Here is a 21,859-nt window from a genome sequence, read left to right on the forward strand (position 1 = left end):
ACTCTAATTAAATATTCTAAATGACCTGAGACACTCGTCCTGCCTTGGTTTTGTTTTCCTTCTCCTGCTAAATCGGAAGCCTACTACAGATCCCTAGCTCCAGCCTCAGCTGTGACCTTGGAGCCTAACAGATGACCAATTATAACACTTACACAGCATACCTATTGGTTTAGATCATCAGTGAACTAAACCTCTCATATTCATCATCATTATTTAACGTCCATTGTCCATACTGGCATGGGTTGGACTGTTTGACCAGGGCTAGCAAACTGAAAGGCAGCCCCAGACTCCAGTCAGTTTTGACATGGTTTTCTACTGCTGGATGCCCTTCCTAATGCCAACTACTCCAAAAGCGTAATGGATGCTTTTACGTGCCACTGGCATGGGTGCCATTTGTGGTTTTACTTGGCTTGATGGGTTGTCTTCTCAAGCACAGCATAATGCCAAATGAACTCAGTCCTTACCTCCGTGAGGCCCAATGCTCAAAAGGTACTTTTATATGCCACTGGTATGGGTGCCATTCGCATGACACTGGTATCTGTCATGACTACGATTTGACTTGGCTTGATGGGTCTTCTTAAGCACAACATAATGCCAAAAATGTCTTGGTTATTGCCTCTGTGAGGCCCAACATTTGAAAGAAGCTCAACCACTTTGCCTCTGTGAGGTTATATATATATATATATCATCATCATCATCATCATCGTTTAACGTCCGCTTTCCATGCTAGCATGGGTTGGACGATTTGACTGAGGACTGGTGAAACCGGATGGCAACACCAGGCTCCAGTCTGATTTGGCAGAGTTTCTACAGCTGGATGCCCTTCCTAACGCCAACCACTCAGAGAGTGTAGTGGGTGCTTTTACGTGTCACCCGCACGAAAACGGCCACGCTCGAAATGGTGTCTTTTATGTGCCACCCGCACAAGCCAGTCCAGGGGCACTGGCAACGATCTCGCTCGAAAATCCTACAGGAGCCAGTCAGGCGGTACTGGCAACGGCCACGCTCAAAATGGTGCATCTCATGTGCCACCCGCACAAGAACCAGTCCAGGGGCACTGGCAACGATCTTACTTGGCTTGCCGGGTCTTCTCACGCACAGCCCATTTCCAAAGGTCTCGGTCCGTAGTCATCGCCTCGGTGAGGCCCAATGTACGAAGGTCTTGCCTCACCACCTCAGCCCAGGTCTTCCTGGGCCTACCTCTTCCACGGGTTCCCTCAACTGTTAGGGTGTGGCACTTTTTCACGCAGCTATCCTCCTCCATTCTCACCACATGTCCATACCAGCGCAATCGTCTCTCTTGCACGCCACAACTGATGCTTCTAATGTTCAGCTTTTCTCTCAAGATACTTACACTCTGACGGGTATTCACATTGACATTACACATCCAACGGAGCATACTGGCTTCATTCCTTGCGAGCTTACGTATGTCCTCAGCAGTTACAGCCCATGTTTCACTGCCATGTAGCATGGTTGTTCGTACGCATGCGTCATACAGTCTGCCTTTTACTCTGAGTGAGAGTCCCTTTGTCGCCAGCAGGGGTAAGAGCTCTCTAAACTTTGCCCAGGCTATTCTTATTCTAGCAGCTACACTTTCAGCGCACCCACCCCCACTACTAACTTGGTCGCCCAGATAGCGGAAGCTATCGACTACCTCTAGTTTTTCACCCTGGAATGAGATAGAAGTTGTTTCCTGTTTGTTTGCAGTCTTTATTGCACCTGAACATCTGCCACAAACAAAAACTAACTTGCTAGTTAACCTGCCTTTGATGTTGCTGCACCTCTTATGTGTCCATAGCTTGCACCGGGTACATCTTATAGAGTTACTACCTACTCCTTTTCTACATACTGAGCAGGGCCATCTACCTGAAGGGGTTTGTGTTTTATCTACCTTCCTACTTATTAGGATTTTGGTTTTAGCTAGGTTGACTCTAAGGCCCTTCAATTCTAGACCTTGCTTCCACACCTGAAACTTCTCCTCTAGTTCTGATAGTGACTCCGCAATTAGGGCAAGGTCATCAGCATAGAGGAGCTCCCAGGGGCAGCCTGTCTTGAACTCCTCTGTGATTGCCTGGAGGACTATGGTAAATAATAGGGGGCTGAGGACGGAACCTTGGTGGACCCCTACCTCTACCCGGAATTCATTGCTGTACTCATTTCCAACCCTCACCTTACTGGCAGCATCTCTGTACATGGCTCGCACAGCTCTCACTAACCATTCTTCTATCCCAAGTTTCCTCATTGACCACCAGATAAGGGATCGGGGGACCCTGTCAAAGGCTTTCTCCATGTCAACGAAAGCCAGGTACAGAGGTTTATCCTTAGCTAGGTATTTCTCCTGCAACTGTCTCACTAGAAATAAGGCATCAGTAGTGCTTTTACCTGGCACGAACCCAAACTGCATCTCATCTAAATTGATTCGCTCCCTAATTAGTTGGGCTATGACCCTCTCTGTAACTTTCATAACCTGATCTAACAGCTTGATGCCTCTGTAATTATTTGTATCTAAAGCGTCCCCTTTACCTTTGTAGCAGTTGACTATGATGCTGCTACACCAGTCATAGGGTATGACTCCTTCGTGTATCACCTGGTTCGTAATACGGGTGACTAGGCTATAGCCAACACTGCCAGATATTTTGAGCATCTCTGCAGTGATTCCTGATGGGCCGGGGGCTTTCCCGGTCTTCATACTCTTAATTGCTTTATCTACCCTGGTGCTATCAACTCGGATAGCTGGTCCCTCTATTGGGTCGACATAAGGCAGGCTCTCTTTCTCCCATTCATTCTCTTTATTAAGCAATCTATCGTAGTGGCATCTCCAGTTTACTCAACATGTAAATTACTATGATGGTGTCATAAAAGAGAGGGTAGATGCTAATTCTAGGAGGTTCAAATAGTTATTAATTAATAGAAAGGTCATAAAATTTTCTTATAAAAGTAAAATGGCTGACAAAGTCAATAACATATTACACTACCAGATTATGAGGCTTGAGTTCACATTATTTTATGTTTCTGAACAATGCAGTCTATGTGTTTCAGTTTATTTAACTGTGGATAATAACAGGTTATTTGTGAAATGTTATCTGTAACAATCTAACTCCCTCTTAATTATGGAACAAAACACAAAGCTAAGAATTGCCTTTATTTGATTCTGTCAAAGAACATGAAACAATTACTCTTTTACTCTTTTACTTGTTTCAGTCATTTGACTGTGGCCATGCTGGAGCACCGCCTTTAGTCAAGCAAATCGACCCAAGGACTTATTCTTTGTAAGCCTAGTACTTATTCTATCGGTCTCTATTGCCGAACCGTTAAGTTACGGGGACGTAAACACACCAGCATCGGTTGTCAAGCAATGTTGGGAGGACAAACACAAATACACACACACATATATACGACAGGCTTCTTTCAGTTTCCATCTACCAAATCCAAATAGATAACTTTTTAGTAATCAAAGTGATTATTATTTATAAACAACTGACCTGCGTAGTGCCATAACCTGACAGAGAAATTACTGTTGGAACAGAGCTGTTTCGATAGCGGGTAACAATAAGATATGGGACATCATGATGTGGATGAATCACAGACACTTGACAAACTGTTAGATCTAACAAAAAAGAAACAAAAATGAGATACAGAATGAAGGAAATAAAATCTTAGAAAACAATTCTACAAAGTATTATATGTTCTTTCTTGGAGAAAAAACATATTGCTGAACACTTACCACTATTATATTACATTACAATATTATTCAATATTTTTTTAAGTCATCCCTGTACCATAAAGATACATGAAAATATGCTGCCTACAGCATTGGGCACTCAAGTGAACAAGACAACTAACAGTTACTCTGAATAAATAATGACTGTTATAGAGTAGAGTGAATGAATAAACAAGATATGGATTCTGCAAGTCACATCACAGGCAACCTGTCTAGGAGGATAATGATTCTAAATAAGAACTAGGAATAAGTGGTGTAGTTTTCTCAAGCTAACAAAACGATAACAAACCACAATTGATGAGACACCATTATTGTGCTGGAGGAGATCCATCCAACCCATGCAAGCATGGGAAAATGGACATAAACAGATGATATTTTATGGAGTCAGTTATCACAGAAATGTCAGTTTGCATTGACAGAATTAAGTGTCAGGTGGTGTGAACTTTTGATAACAGCATGGAGGGAGGACTAGATTATATCATCTTCAAAGGTTTGAGTATGATTTGTGGTGACTGACACAAGGAATTTAATAAGCAAGAGAAAGACAGCTCAAAGAGATAAAACATTCTTAGGAAACATCAAACAGAAAAATGACATCATACCACAAGCAGATATGGTATGGTGTGGCTGGAGAAGCAGCATTGGATTCAAGTTTATTAATTCTGACAGAAACTAAGTTTGGTCAAGTCATAAAAGTCAAAGACCTTTCTGACTTGACCAAAGTTACCAAACCATATAAAAAAAAATTTCATTTATTTTTCCACTGAATACTCAGTGCCAAGTTTCTGCTTATTTTCTATATTGACATTGCATTGAAATATTGTTATTTCTCTTCAATTTTATCACATTCATTCTCTTAGTATTATTTTACTTATATAAATTTTTTGATCAGTTCAAATATGTTTGGAACATATTTGACTCGTAAAATGACCATTTTCATTGCAGTTTGTTGAGAAAATTCTCACTTTAGGTAACAGGTGTTAAAACATAGATAGTTATTTTAGGGTGCCCTCTGTTGACCAATGAAAGCATTTCAAACTATTTGGCTATCACCAGCTTTAGGTACCAAGAAAGACAATCCTGAAAGGACTTTGGAAGTCATAGCTTCCCTCTAAAAAATCAGTAGAAACTATTTACTGACTTTGTGCAACACCATCAAGCTAGAACAAAATATGCAGTAAGGCGCATGAAAGAAGTATGTGAATTGAACAAACTTTTAGATCATCAGTTCAATTACATTTGGGACATATTTAATCTGTAAAAATCCCATTTTCACAGCAGTTTGCCATGGAGAAGAGAAATAGCCTTGCTCAAGATGTAGAAAAGGAATATGCTGTACTGTCCTGGTTTGATCAAATCCTATTAAACTGTCCAACCCATACCAGCATAGAACATGGATGTTAAATGATGGTCACAACTTAGTGTTTGCTATATTATATTTTTAGCCTTTGACGGTCTTCAGTTAATTCTGCAATTAGAATTTTGGAACATGTTCATAAGACTAAATGTAATTACAAGTGTTTCAGAGAAGATCTTAAATGCTGATGAATTTTCTTGTGCAGAGGAGTTTGTTTTCCTGGAGACAATAGTTTCAAAGATTACACAAACCACAACAAACATTATATATACACCAACGTAAGTAAACAAACATTTACAAACCTGGATGGATAGCTTCAATTAAAGATGGGATAATATCCTTTTTCTGCCCAAACTTCAATGCTGTTTTAGCCTTTCGTAAATTATCTACAAGTGTGTTTTGGTCAGAGGGATCAGATTGTTTCTTTACATCTCCACTGCTGTTTGGATCTTTCAACAATCTCCTAAATATTAAAAATATCATTTTGACAAGAAATAAAGTAACTTATTAATATCTTACAAATAATATTTATTTATGCCATGTGTATTTCCTTGAGATTTGATATTACTTAATAAAACATTCAACACCAAAATACAGGCACATTCTCTATGTCATTTGAATACTATAAGCTGAATAACTGAGTGAGTCACAATAGTTTCCTAACTTAAACAAAAAGAAAACCAATGGCTTAAATATTATCATATTCATAAGTATGAGTAACCATCCACATGACAAAATAGATGAAGCTCATTCTGAAAAATATGAAGAATAAGTTCAGTTTATTTTCATCAGTTTTAATGAACAGAAGCTGAAAGCTTTTTTTTTCTTATTTTGTCAACCATGCATACATAAACAGTGTTACACAGTTGTTATTAAAGAATTGTGAATAGCATTTAGTATTTTGATATGTTAATCTCTACTAGTGAAGAATATTAATCTTATATCTATGACATAAGTTAGCTTTTTGAGAAATTATGAGTTTTCTAATCAAACTAGTAATGATCTATATTCTGTAAAAAATAAAAGATAGTTCCTCCAACTTTTACAATACGGTATTGCTTTATTTTCTATCCCATGAAGGATATTTCTCATGCTTTAAAGTCTATTAATCTGTTTCTTTACACAGCCTGGAGCTTGGTACTTACCTAATTTTTCTGTTTAAATGAATAGCTAAGTTGTGACGAAGTGTCACTGCTTGGCTTTCATTCAGATAGAAAGCTGCCATTGTGGGATTTTCTGGAAGATACTTAACAGCCAAACTTTTGCATATACAGCTATGTAATGAACATAGAGGAAAGTGAGATGTCTGCATGTAAGCATTTTCCAATATATTCTTCTGTAAATATTCAGAGTCTAGAAAGTAAAATATAACAATCATAAAAAAATATATTAAATATTTTATCATTAATTAGAAAAAGACAAAAGGTAAAGATGAAGGGTAAAAAAATTTTATTTTTTAAAAATATTTGTAACTTGACAAAACAGTATATTTTCAAGTCACCATACTGTATCTTAGTTTATTTATGGAAGTCATAACTTTAAAAAATTTAATCTAAATATCAAATCTTAAGAATTTCTGTTTGCCTCATATTTCACTTATGCTTCATTATCAATCTGATAGTTATTCTTTAATCAAATCATTACATCTTACAACTATAAACCAAGGGTGCATTTATATGGTCATTCAACAATCAAAAATCAAAAATGGAAATTGTAATTGTGGCCGATGCCAGGGCTGCCTGACTGGCTCTTGTGCTGGTGGCATGCAATAAGCACCATTCATGCATGGGTCGTTACCAGTGCTGCCTGACTGGCTCCCCGTGCCAGTGGCACATAAAAAGCACCATCTGAACATGCACCATCCAAAGTAGCAGTCAAGTATCTTTCAAATCACATCTCACCATCTGTCTTAGAAAAAGGACATGTTTAATAATATGGTGTTGGGTTTGCTGTACATAAGAAAAAGACAGGATGGTCACAGCTGGAACGTTTTTGATCAGAGATCTGCTCAGTCAAGGCTCACCTAGTGATAAATAGCAAGCATCTTCCTACTAGTGCATTTACTTCTGTAGCATTCACTGACTATTGCATTAATCAGTCTCTAATAAAAATAACAATGGGGGTGTTTGATTTACAGTTGTTTTGATCCTTACCAACTTTAACACAGGAGGGTTTAAGGAGACTCCTCCAAGTTTAAGGAGACAATTTATTTAGTAACAGTTTGTGTGTGTGTGCGTGTCATATATGAAATAAATAATTTTGTGCATGCCCCTCTATAGTGTGGGACAACTACAAAAGTTCTTACAAATGTTAGGCCTCCTCCATACTCTGATGGTCTTTCTTGGTAATCTGAGATACATAACCTAATTACAACAAATCCCAAAGACTAATCTTCTCTTTAGGGCCAATTCTGATCAAAATTCAAGATCCACACAATGCAGAACTAATTAGCAAAGACTCACTCATATACGAATTACAATCCCTGGCCCACAGTTGCCTGTCTCCTTGGTATTTGCTCTTTGGAACTAAAAAGTTACATATTACTTTTCAAACTCACTCAACACGCCCAACTTTCCTACTCACACCACTTCTATTATATCACATCCCCATCCCTATACCCTTACAAGCAATTCTGTACAACTCATAGCCCCAGAATGCCAACCTTTAGACTTTGCACTCCATCCACATTTTTCTTATTTCTTTACTGCCTACAAGGGGCTACACACAGAGGGGACAAACAAAGGGATTAAGTCGATTATATCGACCCCAGTGCGTAACTGGTACTTATTTAATTGACCCCGAAAGGATGAAAGGCAAAGTCAACCTCAGCGGAATTTGAACTCAGAACATAGTGGCAGACAAAATACTGCTAAGCATTTCGCCCGGCATGCTAACGTTTCTGCCAGCTCGCCTTTTTCTATTAAACAAAGTTACAGATGCATGAGCTAAACGTAATTTTTATTAACTTTTCACAAAAGAACAAAACAAAATTTAAAGATGAGAAGAATCAATTGATGTTTTATGTGAATCTTTACAACATAGAAAAAAACACAAAGAAAACAATTTTCACAACTTTTACATGATATTTTTAAAAAGATACATTTTTTTAAGAATAACTAACTGTAAATATAGATGACTAAGAAAAGTTTTGGAGCAAGCATTTTACATTTGAATGTCCATACTAAAGACAACCATTCATTAAAGTACATTTTACTCATTATTTTTAATGACTCCATCAAAGGAGGAAGAACAATGATCAAGAATGTTTTCAGAGCCTCTAAGACTAGTTGGATGGAGAAAATTAACTGTCAAATTGGAGGCTTAGCTTAAATGCTTACAACTGAGTCAGTTTCTCTAGAGACAACTAAGGGCCAGTTGGTGGTGCTAAACCTATTGACCAATTAAGTTTGCCTTCCAAGAACAGGATCAGTTCCTCCAACAACCTTCTGCAGAGTTTCTATCTTCAAAATTTCATCCACAAGGCTTTGATCAATCTGAGATCATATAAGAGGACACCAGTCCAAGTTACCATCTGGTAAGATTGAACCTGAAACCATGAGGTTGTGAAATAAATATTTTTACTAGACAACCAAAAAACTGATCACTCAAAATTGAAATATATTTTATTACCTCACCCTGACCTTAGATATTGTCCCTATTAGTACACAAGTATTACCAATTGATTATAACCTAAACTATATTTTAAACAAACTAGCATAAATTTTAACTTTTCTTATACAATAAATTTTTTATACTATTTGGTAACAATAAAATATTGGAAATAGCAGTTTTTGAGTATTTAGCTTCATTGACTTTGTCTTTCAACCCTCTGGGATTCATAAAATAAGCAACAACCATATGCTGGTTAAATTCTGTCAACTGAACTCTTCCACTACAAATTTGGAGGCTTGTGTGCATGTTAGAAATCAATATTTGATACTAATATGATAATAAACAAGAGATATTTCACTTGAAGTACTGCCAAATTTATATATTTTTCAAGATTTTTTAAGAATAGAAATTACAAGTCTAAATAAGGAATGTGAAAAAGAATAAAAGAAAACAATAAATAAACTTACTTGGCTTTTCAGAATCAGAAAGCATTTTATATTTTCTAGATAACTTCTCTCTATTCAAAGTAGGTTTCCTTTTACATTCAAAAGAACTGTCACTATCTTCTGCAGCTCGTACTAATTCAGATGAACTTACAGACAGATTACCAAAAGATGTAGCACCTAACAAACTAGGATCATCATCATCGGTATCTACAGCATTCTTCCAAGCAGGATGGTAAAGTGAGTCGATATCAGAAGAAAAGGAAGTGTTATGTTGTTCAAACGAAGGCGATGGTGGTGATTGCCAAATATTGTCACATTTGACAACTGAGAGACGCTCTGGAGACATAGAAAATATTTTATCAATTGATATATTTGTCCCTTCACTACGGCGGTGTTCTCTTGCAATGACATTTGAAGCCTCAGCCAACCTTGACTGCCACCCAACAGCTTTCTTTGGGGGTCGGCCTCTCCTTTTGATCACTTTCTTTTCACCAGATTCACTATCACTCTTCTCATCAAAGTTATAGATATTGTTTTCAAATTCTTCTTTACTTTTTAGATTTTCTATGATTGGATTACTCTTACACTTGGCTGTGGTCTTGGTGATTTTCACATTATTTTCCACTTTGTATAATGGCTTTATTATTTTTGATGGAATTTTAGACTTCTGACTGGAAGTCTTTTTAACTTTACATTCTTCCTTATTTTGGGATTCAGAAGAAATTTTAGATTTAACACTTTGATCATCTAGCAGTTTTTTAGGTCTTGATTTCAGAGTCTTGTGAAACTTTTTAAGTGGAGAATCCTGTTTACTTGTTGGCTCAGAATCTTGACAGGATTCAAAGTCACAGTGTGATTCAGGTAACAGTTCAGAATTAATAATTTGATTGGAAACTGCAGACTTAGGTCTTGCAGAAGATTTTGTCTGTCGACTACTTCTTTTGTTTACTTTTATAGTTGAAACTTCTAAAGGTAGAGATTTGGGAGCTTCTAACTTCTGTGGTACTTTACTATCATAAAGAGGTTGTGTTTTAACTTTAGGCTGTCTTTTCTTGTCTCTCAATTTGGAAGGTATTTGGTCTTTTTCAAGAGACTCATTCTCTGGGAGAGGAAGTAAATCACACACACTTGAAGCAGGTATTGTTTGTATACATCTAGCAAGAAAATTATCTGTTTCACATTTAGATGAACATTTGGTCTTTGTTGGACAAACTTTTGGAATATTTTTGTTGGTCTTTAATTTCTTACTTAGCACAACCCTTTCACACAAATCATTATCCACATCAAGAGCAACTGATTTTTCACCAGTTTCACTCTCAGAAATGACATCATCATCATATACACTGGGTAAATGTTCAGCTGTAATGTCTTTAAATATCTCTGAAGCAGACAATTTTGTCTTTCGATCCATACAATCTTTAAACTTTTCCTGAGCACTTTGCCATTTGTAGGAGTCAACTGATATACATGTTTCCTTGTTCAAAACAGTGGTTGGATATTCTCCATTTTGATTATCATTTTTGGATTGTGATTTCATTCTTTCTTTACTTGATTTACACACTGACTTTTTAGCATTTCTTCTGGTTTTATTATCTGCTTTGTCAATAATTGATAATGTTTCCATGTCTTGTACACATTTATCAATATTAGTCTTTATTGTTCCGGAAGACACAGTTTCAGATTGTAGTGACATATTTGATAATTTCAAAGTCATTACATCTAAATTTGGATCAGGTGAAATAATTTCCTCAATATCTGAAAAATCAGAAATGTACCTCAGAGCATTTGACAAACATACAGTCAAACCAGTATGAAGATAAAGAACTTCGGGATTACTAAAATCTAAATGATTGCTCTGAAATAACAGTAATCCCTTTTTTGCATACTCATAGCAAAGCTGAAATTGACTACAATTTTCTGCCAGATGGCATCTCATAAGATAGGATCTACTTAGAGTAAACAAACAATTGTTTATATATAAGCTATTTTCAGGAGTAACTTTAAAATTTTCAGAACACATCTGATTTAGAAGACAGCTAAGTGATTTTCCTTGAAGCAAACCTTCAAGGTTAGTTTTGATATGTTTACATGATTTTAAATATTGATCTTCAGCAATTGTCAAAATGTTTTCAGTTAGAATATCATTGCCAGTAAGTTGTTCAAGTTCAGCTTGAGTGACTAAATACTTCAAAAACAGGTCCTGTGAAACCACATCAGAACAACAATGACAACCACATTTAAGCTTATGGTCTTCATTATCAAGGACAGGAATATCAACAGAGAACTGAGAGCTTACATTAGTAGTGTCAGTAACTTTTAAAGGTGTTGATTCATAAATACAAGTATTATCCTTTCTCATAATAGTCTCTTCATCACTTAACTCACCTGACCACCGGAATTTAGTAGTCAACTGATCATCCATTTTGAACATTTCTGGAGTAGAAACATTAATACTATGTGGTGACGTATTTCCTATAAGATTCTTCATATTTTCTTGATTAATTTTTCTGCTGACCACATTTTCTTGAGTTAGAAGAATGTTCTTGGCCTCTTTCATAGCTTTTGCAGCACTTTCTATCTTATTAGAAAGTAAGTTGATACGAGCCAACAGTATCTGAAATGTTGCATTCCTGCAAAGGAAAAGTAATAACTGAAATTAATTTAATTTTACAGCTCCAAAAAAATCCATTGAATGAATGTATTGATGAAATTACCAAGAATTTAAATTTCAACATCTAAATGTCTGGGTTTTTTTTAGTAGTGGTCTATTAGGTGCTAGTATCGTATGCGGTCTACCACGGTGTCAAACAGGGTTATCTACCTTACCTTTCAGATATTTCAGAGATCATTTTTTTCAGAATCATAGTTTTAGCATCTAACCATGATTACTCAATGGCTTGAGTGTGTGCTCCAGTCACTGGATTAACACAATGTCGTTGATGGTTCACTGTCAGATGGTGATAACCTATAGCATTTGAATTATTATAAGCAGGCCACTCATCTGAATGAATTGGTGAACCTTTTACACATTTTCTTTCAATAATTGGGACCAGACTGTTCCCATCATGCCGTTCCACACAATAGTATCGACAGTCTGAGCCTTGTTTAAGACCAAAAAACCATGGCCGATCAATTCTACGTCCATGGTTCCTGTTGTTTCGTTGTTCTGCATCACTCTCTTCAGACAGAGGAGTATTGTCGCCATTCAGCATTCTTCCTCAATTGTATTTTCGTCGACCAGCAAATCTTGCTTCGTCGATCTGAATGGGGTTATCGTTTGTTTCAACCATCCTCCCTCGTCGTACATGATAAATTATGGCTCCACACACCTCGCAGCACATATTGTACCAGTTAGTTACTGTATTTTTAGATTTTCCTGTTAGAGTCACTGCTGTGGTCATGGGTATATCCATGATAAAGAAAAATATTAGTTCTAAAATTTAACTCAGGCTCGGCTTGCAGTTTAATTTGTTGTTAATGTCCGTATAATGGAAAAATTGGTTCCCTTTACAAACTGAACATTTAAGGTAGATAACCCTGGCTATACTGTTTGACAACGTGGTAGACCACATACTATACTAGCACCGTCTATTGTATACCAATAACAACAGATGACATCACACAATAAAAGACAAGCTACATGACACAAAATAATACCAGCTGAAAAAAGAATGGTAGATCTACCGAACCCAATTCAGCAATTGGAAAAATAGAAGCAGTGGCGGGTGGTGGTGGCTGTGGCAGTAGCTATGTAGGAAGACGTTTGCTTCCCAACTATCCCGTTTTAGTTTCAGTCCCACTGCATGGCACTTTGAGCAAGTGTCTTCTATTATAGCCCCTAACTGGTCAAAACCTTGTAAATGGATTTGGTAGATGGAAACTGAAAAAACACATCATATATATAAATATGTATGTATGTGTCTGTGTTACTGTCTCTTTGTCTTGACATCTCATGATTGTTGTAAACAAGTGTCACCATTAAGCAAGCGGTGTCATTTGTTCCCAATCTTCTGTGAAAACAGGAAGGGTATGTGAATGTAGACAGTTGGCTTTAAAAAATTCCACCCAGCCCATGCAAGCCTGGATAAGTGGATGTTAAAATAATGATAATTCCATTATAATAGTACTATCGCAGTTATAGGGGTAGCAGTCTTTCATAGGAGGGTGGGGGGCTCACTTTTTCCTTGTACAGTATCAATGGCTGTTAAGGACTAAAGTATTCTCTAGCCCTTGATGATAAGGATCTTGTGCTTTCACCAAAAAGAGATCTTCAGTGAGGCCGAGGCCCAGTAATTGCAGTGACTGTGAGGGTTTTAAGTGCTGCTCTGTTTAAGAGGAGTGTGATATGGTGACGTTTTCTTGCTACAAATAGTGTTCGAGTTTTTCGGGGTTTTTTTGTTTTGTTTTTTTTTGCAGTTAAAAGGGATAAGGTTGGCATAGCTTCACTGAAGGAATCTCTCAAAATCTCTGTTACAGGCAGGAAAAGTTAGGGAAGAATAAAGAGTTGTATCGTCTGCATAAAGTAGGCATTACTGGAAGTAGTAGCAAGTAGATCATTGATGTACAGAAGGAAGAGAGTTATGGACAAAACCAGAGGGAACACCAGAGTTGTTTGAGAGTGGTGCAGAAAGAACTCCAGCAACACATGCCATGATGATGAACATAAGAAGCTACCAATCTAAGAGATGAGAAATAGATAAGTAAGAAGTTTTGATAGGAGATTTTCCGGCCACAGATATGGTCAATAGCTTTGCTGTATCTAAAACAACAACAGTACAATGAATTCAAAACTTCTCTAAAGCAAAAACCTACAGGTGAGTGACATAAAAGAGTAGATCTGGAAATGTGAAAGCCAATGATCACTGAGGAGAAAGAGAGATTCAAGGTATTGAAGAATGCCATTGTTAGGTTATGATTACGATGAGGTTGATGATCATGATGAGAATTATAAGGAATATGAGGATTATGAAGAAGAGAAATATTATAATGATGATGATCTGATCATGATGAGGATAATTATTATGACCATGACAACTATTTTAAAATTTAAGTCATCTATTAATTGTTAAAATGACTGAAAACTGAACCTGTTATTGCAGAAACAGAATAACCTTTCCTTTCTAAAAGTACAATAAAATAGCTGCATCAAGATTTCAGTTCATAATCTGTGTTAATAGACAAACACCTTAAGCTAAAATCTCAGTTAATCATTGATTTTATTTCAAAAGAAAAGAAGAAAACTTACCATCTTGGTAATGCCAGAATATAAGACAGTTTTATTCCTTCTTTGATGAAACACTTAGCTTCTCTCTCATCACCAACATAACAGTAAATTAGACTTAAATGAAGAAGAGATTCCAACAGATTTGAAACAAGTTCCCACTTTTCAAGGGCATCAAAGCTTCCAGCCCAACTACAGCCTGAAATACAATTTAAAATAGCTTTAGCTGTTAAAATGTTGCAAGGAACAAGAGTATAAAATTTTGTAAAATATAACAAAACCTCTAATTTAACATTGTAAAGAAGTGGAGGAGGATGATAAAAATAGTACACTAAATAAAATGCTGGTTGCAAATATATGATGTTAGTAAAAAATAAATCACATTCACCCTTGTGATTCTTTAGAGAGATTTTGGCAGAAATAAAGAACACTTAATTACACAGGTTTTAATTGTTCTTCATTAGTTTGGTGTTTAATCTCGACTGGAATGATGATTACCTGGACAATTTTACTTAACAAAATGTTTAAATTATTTTAAAATTGGAAGATGATCAAAATTAAATTGTTGAAAAGAATTGAAATAATGTGCACCACTTCAGTATATCCATACAAAAATAAATTAGGTGCTATTTACTGTATTTGATGACCTATAAGGTGCACCATTTTTACCCAAAAATGGCCTAAAAAATCCTCCTGCGTCCAATGCACTCAATGTAGGTTCAAAACTCGCAAATGTTGGCCAAAATTATACATCAGAGATCACGTAGATGTAGCCTAGTAGCCTAGCCTACGGTATGTTTATATCGAATGTAGATGCAATAAATTGCTTATAATTTCCAGTAATAACAAAATTATACAGGTAAGTGGAGGAATTAAAACATTATTTTAGAGATAATTTATTTTACAAAAGTATAGCCTATGCTAGGGTGCGTCCTATGCACTCGTGCGTATTGTAGACCATCAAATACAGTACTTGCTTAAAGGTAGATAGTCCAAATTATTTAACAAAACATTTTTATTTTATCCCCACCTCTACTGGCCTTTTTAGTAAGATATTTCAATATAGGGACACAGCCTAACCCCATTCAATGTTATATACTAGACAAACCACAAGTTATATAAAAAAATTTTTTTTAAATGAAATCAACTCTATGCAAAACAAAAATAAAAAATTCAATAGAAACATACTGACACACACATTCGTACAAAGCAATATAACAGCTTTCAATATATTAATGGCTATAATAGAGAAAAATATAATCAAATATTGACATGTAAGGTAAATTCATTTGTTTTCATTCATTAACTTATTGGTTAATATGAAATCAAATAATTCTTCTGTTAAGGAAACGAAAAATGAGTGGGGTATACTTTAAACATAGTATTACTTGTTGTTTATCAACTATTATCAGGTTCTACAACCAACTGTAGTAATTGGGAAATTTATCTGCATTTATGAAAGTTGATAATTGCCAAAACTGATGAACATAAAAAACAAAAAAAATTTTAATAATTCCAAAACAAACATTAGGAAGTACAAATACAATCTAGTATCACATACCTATATCAGCAAATGGAGTACAGGTATATGAATCAAAGTTATTTGGTTTATTAAGGTACTGCACTATAGTTGAATACATTCTCACAGATTCATAAGCAAATTCTAGTGGTGACTCATCATAGGAATAGCTGTTATCAGAGCAATCACTATTTGTAGCAGGAACAAGTTTCAGCTTTGACGAAAGACGTTTAGAAAATCCTAGAATGGCACAAGCAAGTTTGGTTTTGTTTGTTTGGAAGATTTCATGAGATGCAACCTTTTGATTTAGTTCAATACCCTTGGTAAACTGAAAGCACAAGACATTTTAGAATGCTATTCAGAATGCGATAATGTTTATATATATATTAGGGTGTTCAGTAAGTAATTGTGTTTTACCAGAAAGGATATAAAAACGAATGTAAACTACATTTATCTAAATAGTTTTAATCAAGAATGTAATCACCATCATTTTCAATGACTACAGCCCAACAGGAAAATAACTTTTTTATGCCATGTTCATAGAAACCCATTTCTTTTTCTGAAGAAAAAATTCAAAAGACAGTTTTCAACCTCCCCTCTGTTTCTGAATGTTTTGCCTCTTATAAAATGTTCTAGTGATTGGAACAGAAGGAAATCTATAGGTGCTAAGTCAAGTGAGTATGGAGGATGTGGAAGAACTTCCCATCCTAGCGATTTTATACTTTCTTGAGTTTGTTTTGAAGAGTGTGGTCATGATTATCATGCTGGAGAATAAACTTTTCTATTTACTGAAGCTGGTCTCTTCCAACGTAATTTTTTATTTACACAATCAAGTTGTTGGCAATAGATATCTGCATTGATGGTCCTTCCATGTTCCAGTAGCTCATAATGGACGTGATGCAAAACCCATTTTTTGCTACCTGTATCAGTGCACTGCAGAAATGACAGGTTGTTATTCCTGATTAGAAGATTGCTGCAGATGGTGGAATGTTGTGTTCAGTTCTCAAGTGTAAGCTCATGTGGAACCCAAATTCCCTCTTTGCATGTTTTCCCAACTTGCTTGAGATGTTTGTGGATAGTTGGAGATGACACATTAAATTTTTACACCAAATCTCTGGTGCTTTAACGTGGATCCAATACAATAGTCTCATTCAAAAGGTTGTCTTCCGGAGTGAGGCTTGTCAGATATGTCACAAGTGACATCATTAAACCTTTTAAACCACAGCTGACATGTATGAGCTTTCACTGCATCTGGATAAACTTCAGAAATGCTTTTCATTGCTTCTGTAGCGGTACTTTTCTTTCAAAACTCATACAGTAAGCAATGGCAAATATGTTGGTTCATAAAATTCTTATCCTCCATAGCGTTAATTACCAAAATAAATATGAATGACACACTGCCAGATAGAAGAGATGATATACTATTTCTAGACAATTCCCACCCATTCAACCTTGACTCTGATGTGGTTGGTTCATTCATATTTCATAGTGGGGAAAAAATATAATTACTTTCCAAACACCCTAATACATAAATAAAAGCATAAATTTATAATGTATGCTAATGTTAATGTATGCTAACATTAATAAATTATATGAACAAATATCAACATTTAGAAAATCTAATTTACCATAATCCAGTATTTTTGCGAACATGCAACAATATTTTTTATCAAGAATTCTGCAAATAAGAGCAAGCAAGCTTTAAAGAAGATTGATTCTAATATATAGTAATACAACTTTGGAAAAGACAAGAATAAAAATATGAAAATTATCCATACCTGCTTTTGTTTCAAAAATAATTCTACATGAGTAAGCATCTTTAAAAGTGAACTCATAGTTTCAGAATCCTCACTGTTGATATTAGCAGTTGTACTGGCATCTGATGCAGAATCAGACATAGCATTTAATATAGACCATGCTTCTTCCACAGCACCAAAAGAAGAAAGAGTACTACAAAAATGCAAGATGATTTTATGGCGCAGTTCAACAGATACATTAGCTGATAAATTAACTACTTGCAGAGCAACTGTCAATATACGAAGTGAATGCAGGGGCTAGAAATAAGAAAAGAAAAGATGTAGGTTGAAAATATGCTGGTTGTGTTTTTTAAATCAATCAATTTTTTTTAATAATAAAAAAAAATGCAGAAACGATGTTTATTATTTTAGATAATTATTATAGCACTGACATTTGGGCATTTTGTTTCAGAAAGATTATAGAGAGACAAGTAAGATTGACTCAATTAAGGCAAGCTTAAAAGGTTACTGTACAGCAGGGACATAAAAGACTACATGTAGTCCCCCAGAATAAAGTTCTTTGAATGCAGGAGTGGCACATAATACAATATTTACATGTATACAATAGAAGAAATTAAATACCAAACACTAGTCAAAATTATAAGTTACCATTATATATGAGTGTAAAAAGTAAAAAAAAACATAAGGATAAATTATGCCATTGATTTGAAATGCAAGATGTAGGAGAAATATCACATTAGGAGAAGTATGCACTGCACTCAAGTGAATATTATAGTGTTTTAACAAAAGCAAATTATTTTACTCATCTCAGTTGTAAAATGGATAGTAATTTTGTAACAGAATGAGTAGTGCCATATAAAGTATCTAGTTACAAATCTAGCATCAATAACACAGATTTGGGTATGTGAATTCAAGAATTATAGGAGAACAGGTGTAAAATGAGATGACAAACACATTTACAAAACAGCTGATCTGTTTCAATACAAGGAATAGCAAAGCAAGATTAAACTGATAACTTTAAGGAAAAAACAAATATAGTCTCAAAATCCAGAGTACATCTTCTATCTAATGATTTTCAGGCTTACATGGATGATATGGATGATAGAGAACTACAAAAACTTTACCAGACATGCCTAAGCATTTATTTTAATAAATACACTTCTCAACACTACAAACATTCAACTAACAAACGAAAGAGGAAACATTAGTTGAAAAATCTTTTTAATGTTTGTAAATAAGAAAAGAAAAGATGCTTAACTATTCAATGACTAAATCATTTTCTAAGATACAGATTAACCCAATAGACTATATATATATATATCAAAGTTAGTTTACACATCATCATCTCTTTCTCTATACTTTCATGCATTCAATGGGTTATTTTCCAGCAGAGCATTTCATATACATCCTTCATCTACAAGTCTGTACAGTCCTCTCATATCCAACTTTTCTCTTTCACATAAACACATGTATGTGTATATGTGGGAGAAGGAGAGACAGAAGTTGAATATATATATCTATCATACTCCTCTTCCAGCCACTCTACTTTCTCTCACCATCCTCCACTATCCCCTCTGTACCACTTATACTCCCTCTTCCTGTTCCCTGTAGGGAGACCCCAATACATCTCCAACACCATCCATTTCTCTCTCTCTCTCTCCCACCTTCCTTATCCTATTGGGGTAATCAAGTGTCTCCTCAATAGTAAGACAACTATACTGCCCTATTATACACTAACCTCCCACCTGGCACACACAGTTTCTTCCCTCAGTTTCACTCCCTTTCTCAGCTAAATGGCCTGTTGTTTTAAAAGCTGCTTGGCGATCCCACTGGTACTGGTGCCACATAAAAAGTACCTATGCTGGTGTCATGCAAAAAGCATTTGTGCTGATGTCACATAAAAAGCACCCAGCACACACACACAACAAAGTGGCATTAGGAAGGACATCCAGACATAGAAACCATGCCAAAACAGACAATCGGAGCCTGATGCAGCTCTGCGGCTTCTCATCTGCCAAACTACCCATCCAATACCAGCATGGAAGACTGATGTTAAATGAGGATGATGGTGTGTATAGATAAATATAGTAGTCAATCAAATTCCAACATATCTGATTTTTACATTTTATTTTTGTATTTTTTACAATTTTACAATAATACAAGTACTTTCATGCTTATGCAATGACAGTTTTAACAGACAGTTGTCCTTCACAACTGATAAGTTGTCATGAAGCACAACTGTCTGTTAATAACTGTTACTGCATAAACCTGAAGATTACAAAAAGCATGAAAGTACTCATATTATTGTAATATGTAATATTGTAAAATTGTAAAAAATACAAAAATATGAAAATCAAACTTTGTTGGAATTTGATTGACTAAAATATACACACACACACACACACACACACACACACAATGTGTGTGAGTGCATGTGCACGTGTGTGTGTGTGTGTGTATATATATATATATATATATATATATATATATACATGCTTTCAGAGCAAATGGTTTTTTTTATTATAGCGCCATGATTTACAATCCTGTAAATAATAATAATGGTACTTTTATATAAACTTAAAGCTTCTGGCGATCACCATGCAATGACTAAGGAAAATAGTATAATAAAGGGGCATATAAGCCCTCGACAGAAAAAAGAAGGCTTTCCTATCCACATGGGAGTCAAACCCACACCCCTTTGTTAACACGACCAAGTGTGTTACTTTAATATACATACATACATACGTATGTATGTATGTAGACCTTACCTTGAGAGTTAAGGTGTAAATAGAATTGGCAAGAAGAAGAGTTTGTAGAATTTGTGTAATTTGTATAGCTGGCATGTCATCAAATGTCTTCTTATCACCAAATAATTTCTCAAATATTTCCAAAAATAATTCCAGTTTCTCCATTAGATCAAATTCCCTCTTTAGACTAAGCTGAAATTGATTCTCTTCTGAAACCTTGTCCACTTCAATATTTTCATCATCAGATTTGAAACCTTTAGCACACTGAAAGTAAAAAAAAATTAATTCAGGTTAATATAAACTCTTTGAAGAATAGAAATAAAGAAAATTTAAAATTCATAATTACAAGCATTTAATAGCAGCAGTAAGAAAAAGAAGAATATCCAGTTATCTCACAATATCCTTACTTAAAGGATCACATTGATCACAGAAGAATATCTCACAATATCCTTACTTAAATCTTTTACAATAAAAGAAATTGAGTATAAATAACATTTTAAAAACTCATACAAAACTGAAATATCTTATTTATCAATAAAACTCAACTACTCTAATGTTTATCTTTACAAACAACAAAAGAAAAATTATATACACAACCAACTAACATAAATGATGAAAGTGGAAAGAGCATATACAAGATGTAATCAAACCTCAACTTAGTGACGAGGTTTGATCTAAGAATACTAGGCCTCACAAAAGAGATGATGAGGGGTCTTTACAAGTAAAATGGTGCTGAGTAAAATGAACCCATCCTACTGATGCCAGCTTGGAAAAACAGATGTAAAATTAAGACAATGATGACCAATCTTTTAATAAGACACAATTCAACATGCAATTTAAGAAAACAAGTGCAGGGTCTAATCAATTATGCTCTCTCTAGTACTTGACTGATAGTTATTTGTTATCATTTAGCCCCAGGTCAGTCCTGATCCAGCACACCTATAAGCAAAGAATTAGCAATCATGATAATCCCATTTCTTCTAAGAGATCCAATACGTCATGTCCCTATTTAAGATGGTAGGGTATAACTTGAAGGGTAAGTTAGTTACTATATCTAACATATTGAGAAAATAAACAGATGATCCTTTGTTTGCTCAGCTAGTAGTTATTTTATTGACACTGGAATATAAAAGGTAAAGTGGATCTAAGCAAGATTTAAATTCAGAACATAAAGTGTAGTAATTAGATACTACAAGGCATTTTGTCCATCTCTACTATTACTGCCATCCACATCTTGTTATAATTTCCAGTAAAGGCACAAAACCAACAGTTTTGAGGGTAGGGTGTTAATTGGCACTTTAATGATTCTACCAATCTACTTGTAATAATTATAACAATTATTTCTAACACAGGCACAAGGCCAGAAATTAAATACGGTGGTGATAGATGATTAAATTGATCTCAGAACATAACTCATACATACAAAGTCAACTTTGGTGAGATTTGAACTCAGATCATAAAAGCTGGAATAAATACTGT

General features: G+C 35.2%; 1 protein-coding gene across 1 annotated transcript in view; it reads right to left on the bottom strand.

Moving 5' to 3' along the window:
• LOC106869135 (uncharacterized) overlaps positions 1-21,859 on the bottom strand; it is a 70,738-nt gene that overhangs the window by 27,665 nt on the left and 21,214 nt on the right. The window contains exons 10-17 of the mRNA XM_014914710.3: positions 20,402-20,644; positions 17,655-17,930; positions 15,919-16,204; positions 14,382-14,556; positions 9,158-11,766; positions 6,224-6,431; positions 5,381-5,541; positions 3,483-3,607 (exon numbers count right to left, since the gene is read on the bottom strand). Of these exons, the coding sequence (XP_014770196.1) occupies positions 3,483-3,607; positions 5,381-5,541; positions 6,224-6,431; positions 9,158-11,766; positions 14,382-14,556; positions 15,919-16,204; positions 17,655-17,930; positions 20,402-20,644 (4,083 nt within the window). The remainder of the gene's footprint in view (positions 1-3,482; positions 3,608-5,380; positions 5,542-6,223; positions 6,432-9,157; positions 11,767-14,381; positions 14,557-15,918; positions 16,205-17,654; positions 17,931-20,401; positions 20,645-21,859) is intronic.

The sequence above is a fragment of the Octopus bimaculoides genome, chromosome 3, assembly GCF_046866305.1.
Source record: "Octopus bimaculoides isolate indiv1 chromosome 3, ASM4686630v1, whole genome shotgun sequence".
Lineage (NCBI taxonomy): Eukaryota > Metazoa > Mollusca > Cephalopoda > Octopoda > Octopodidae > Octopus > Octopus bimaculoides.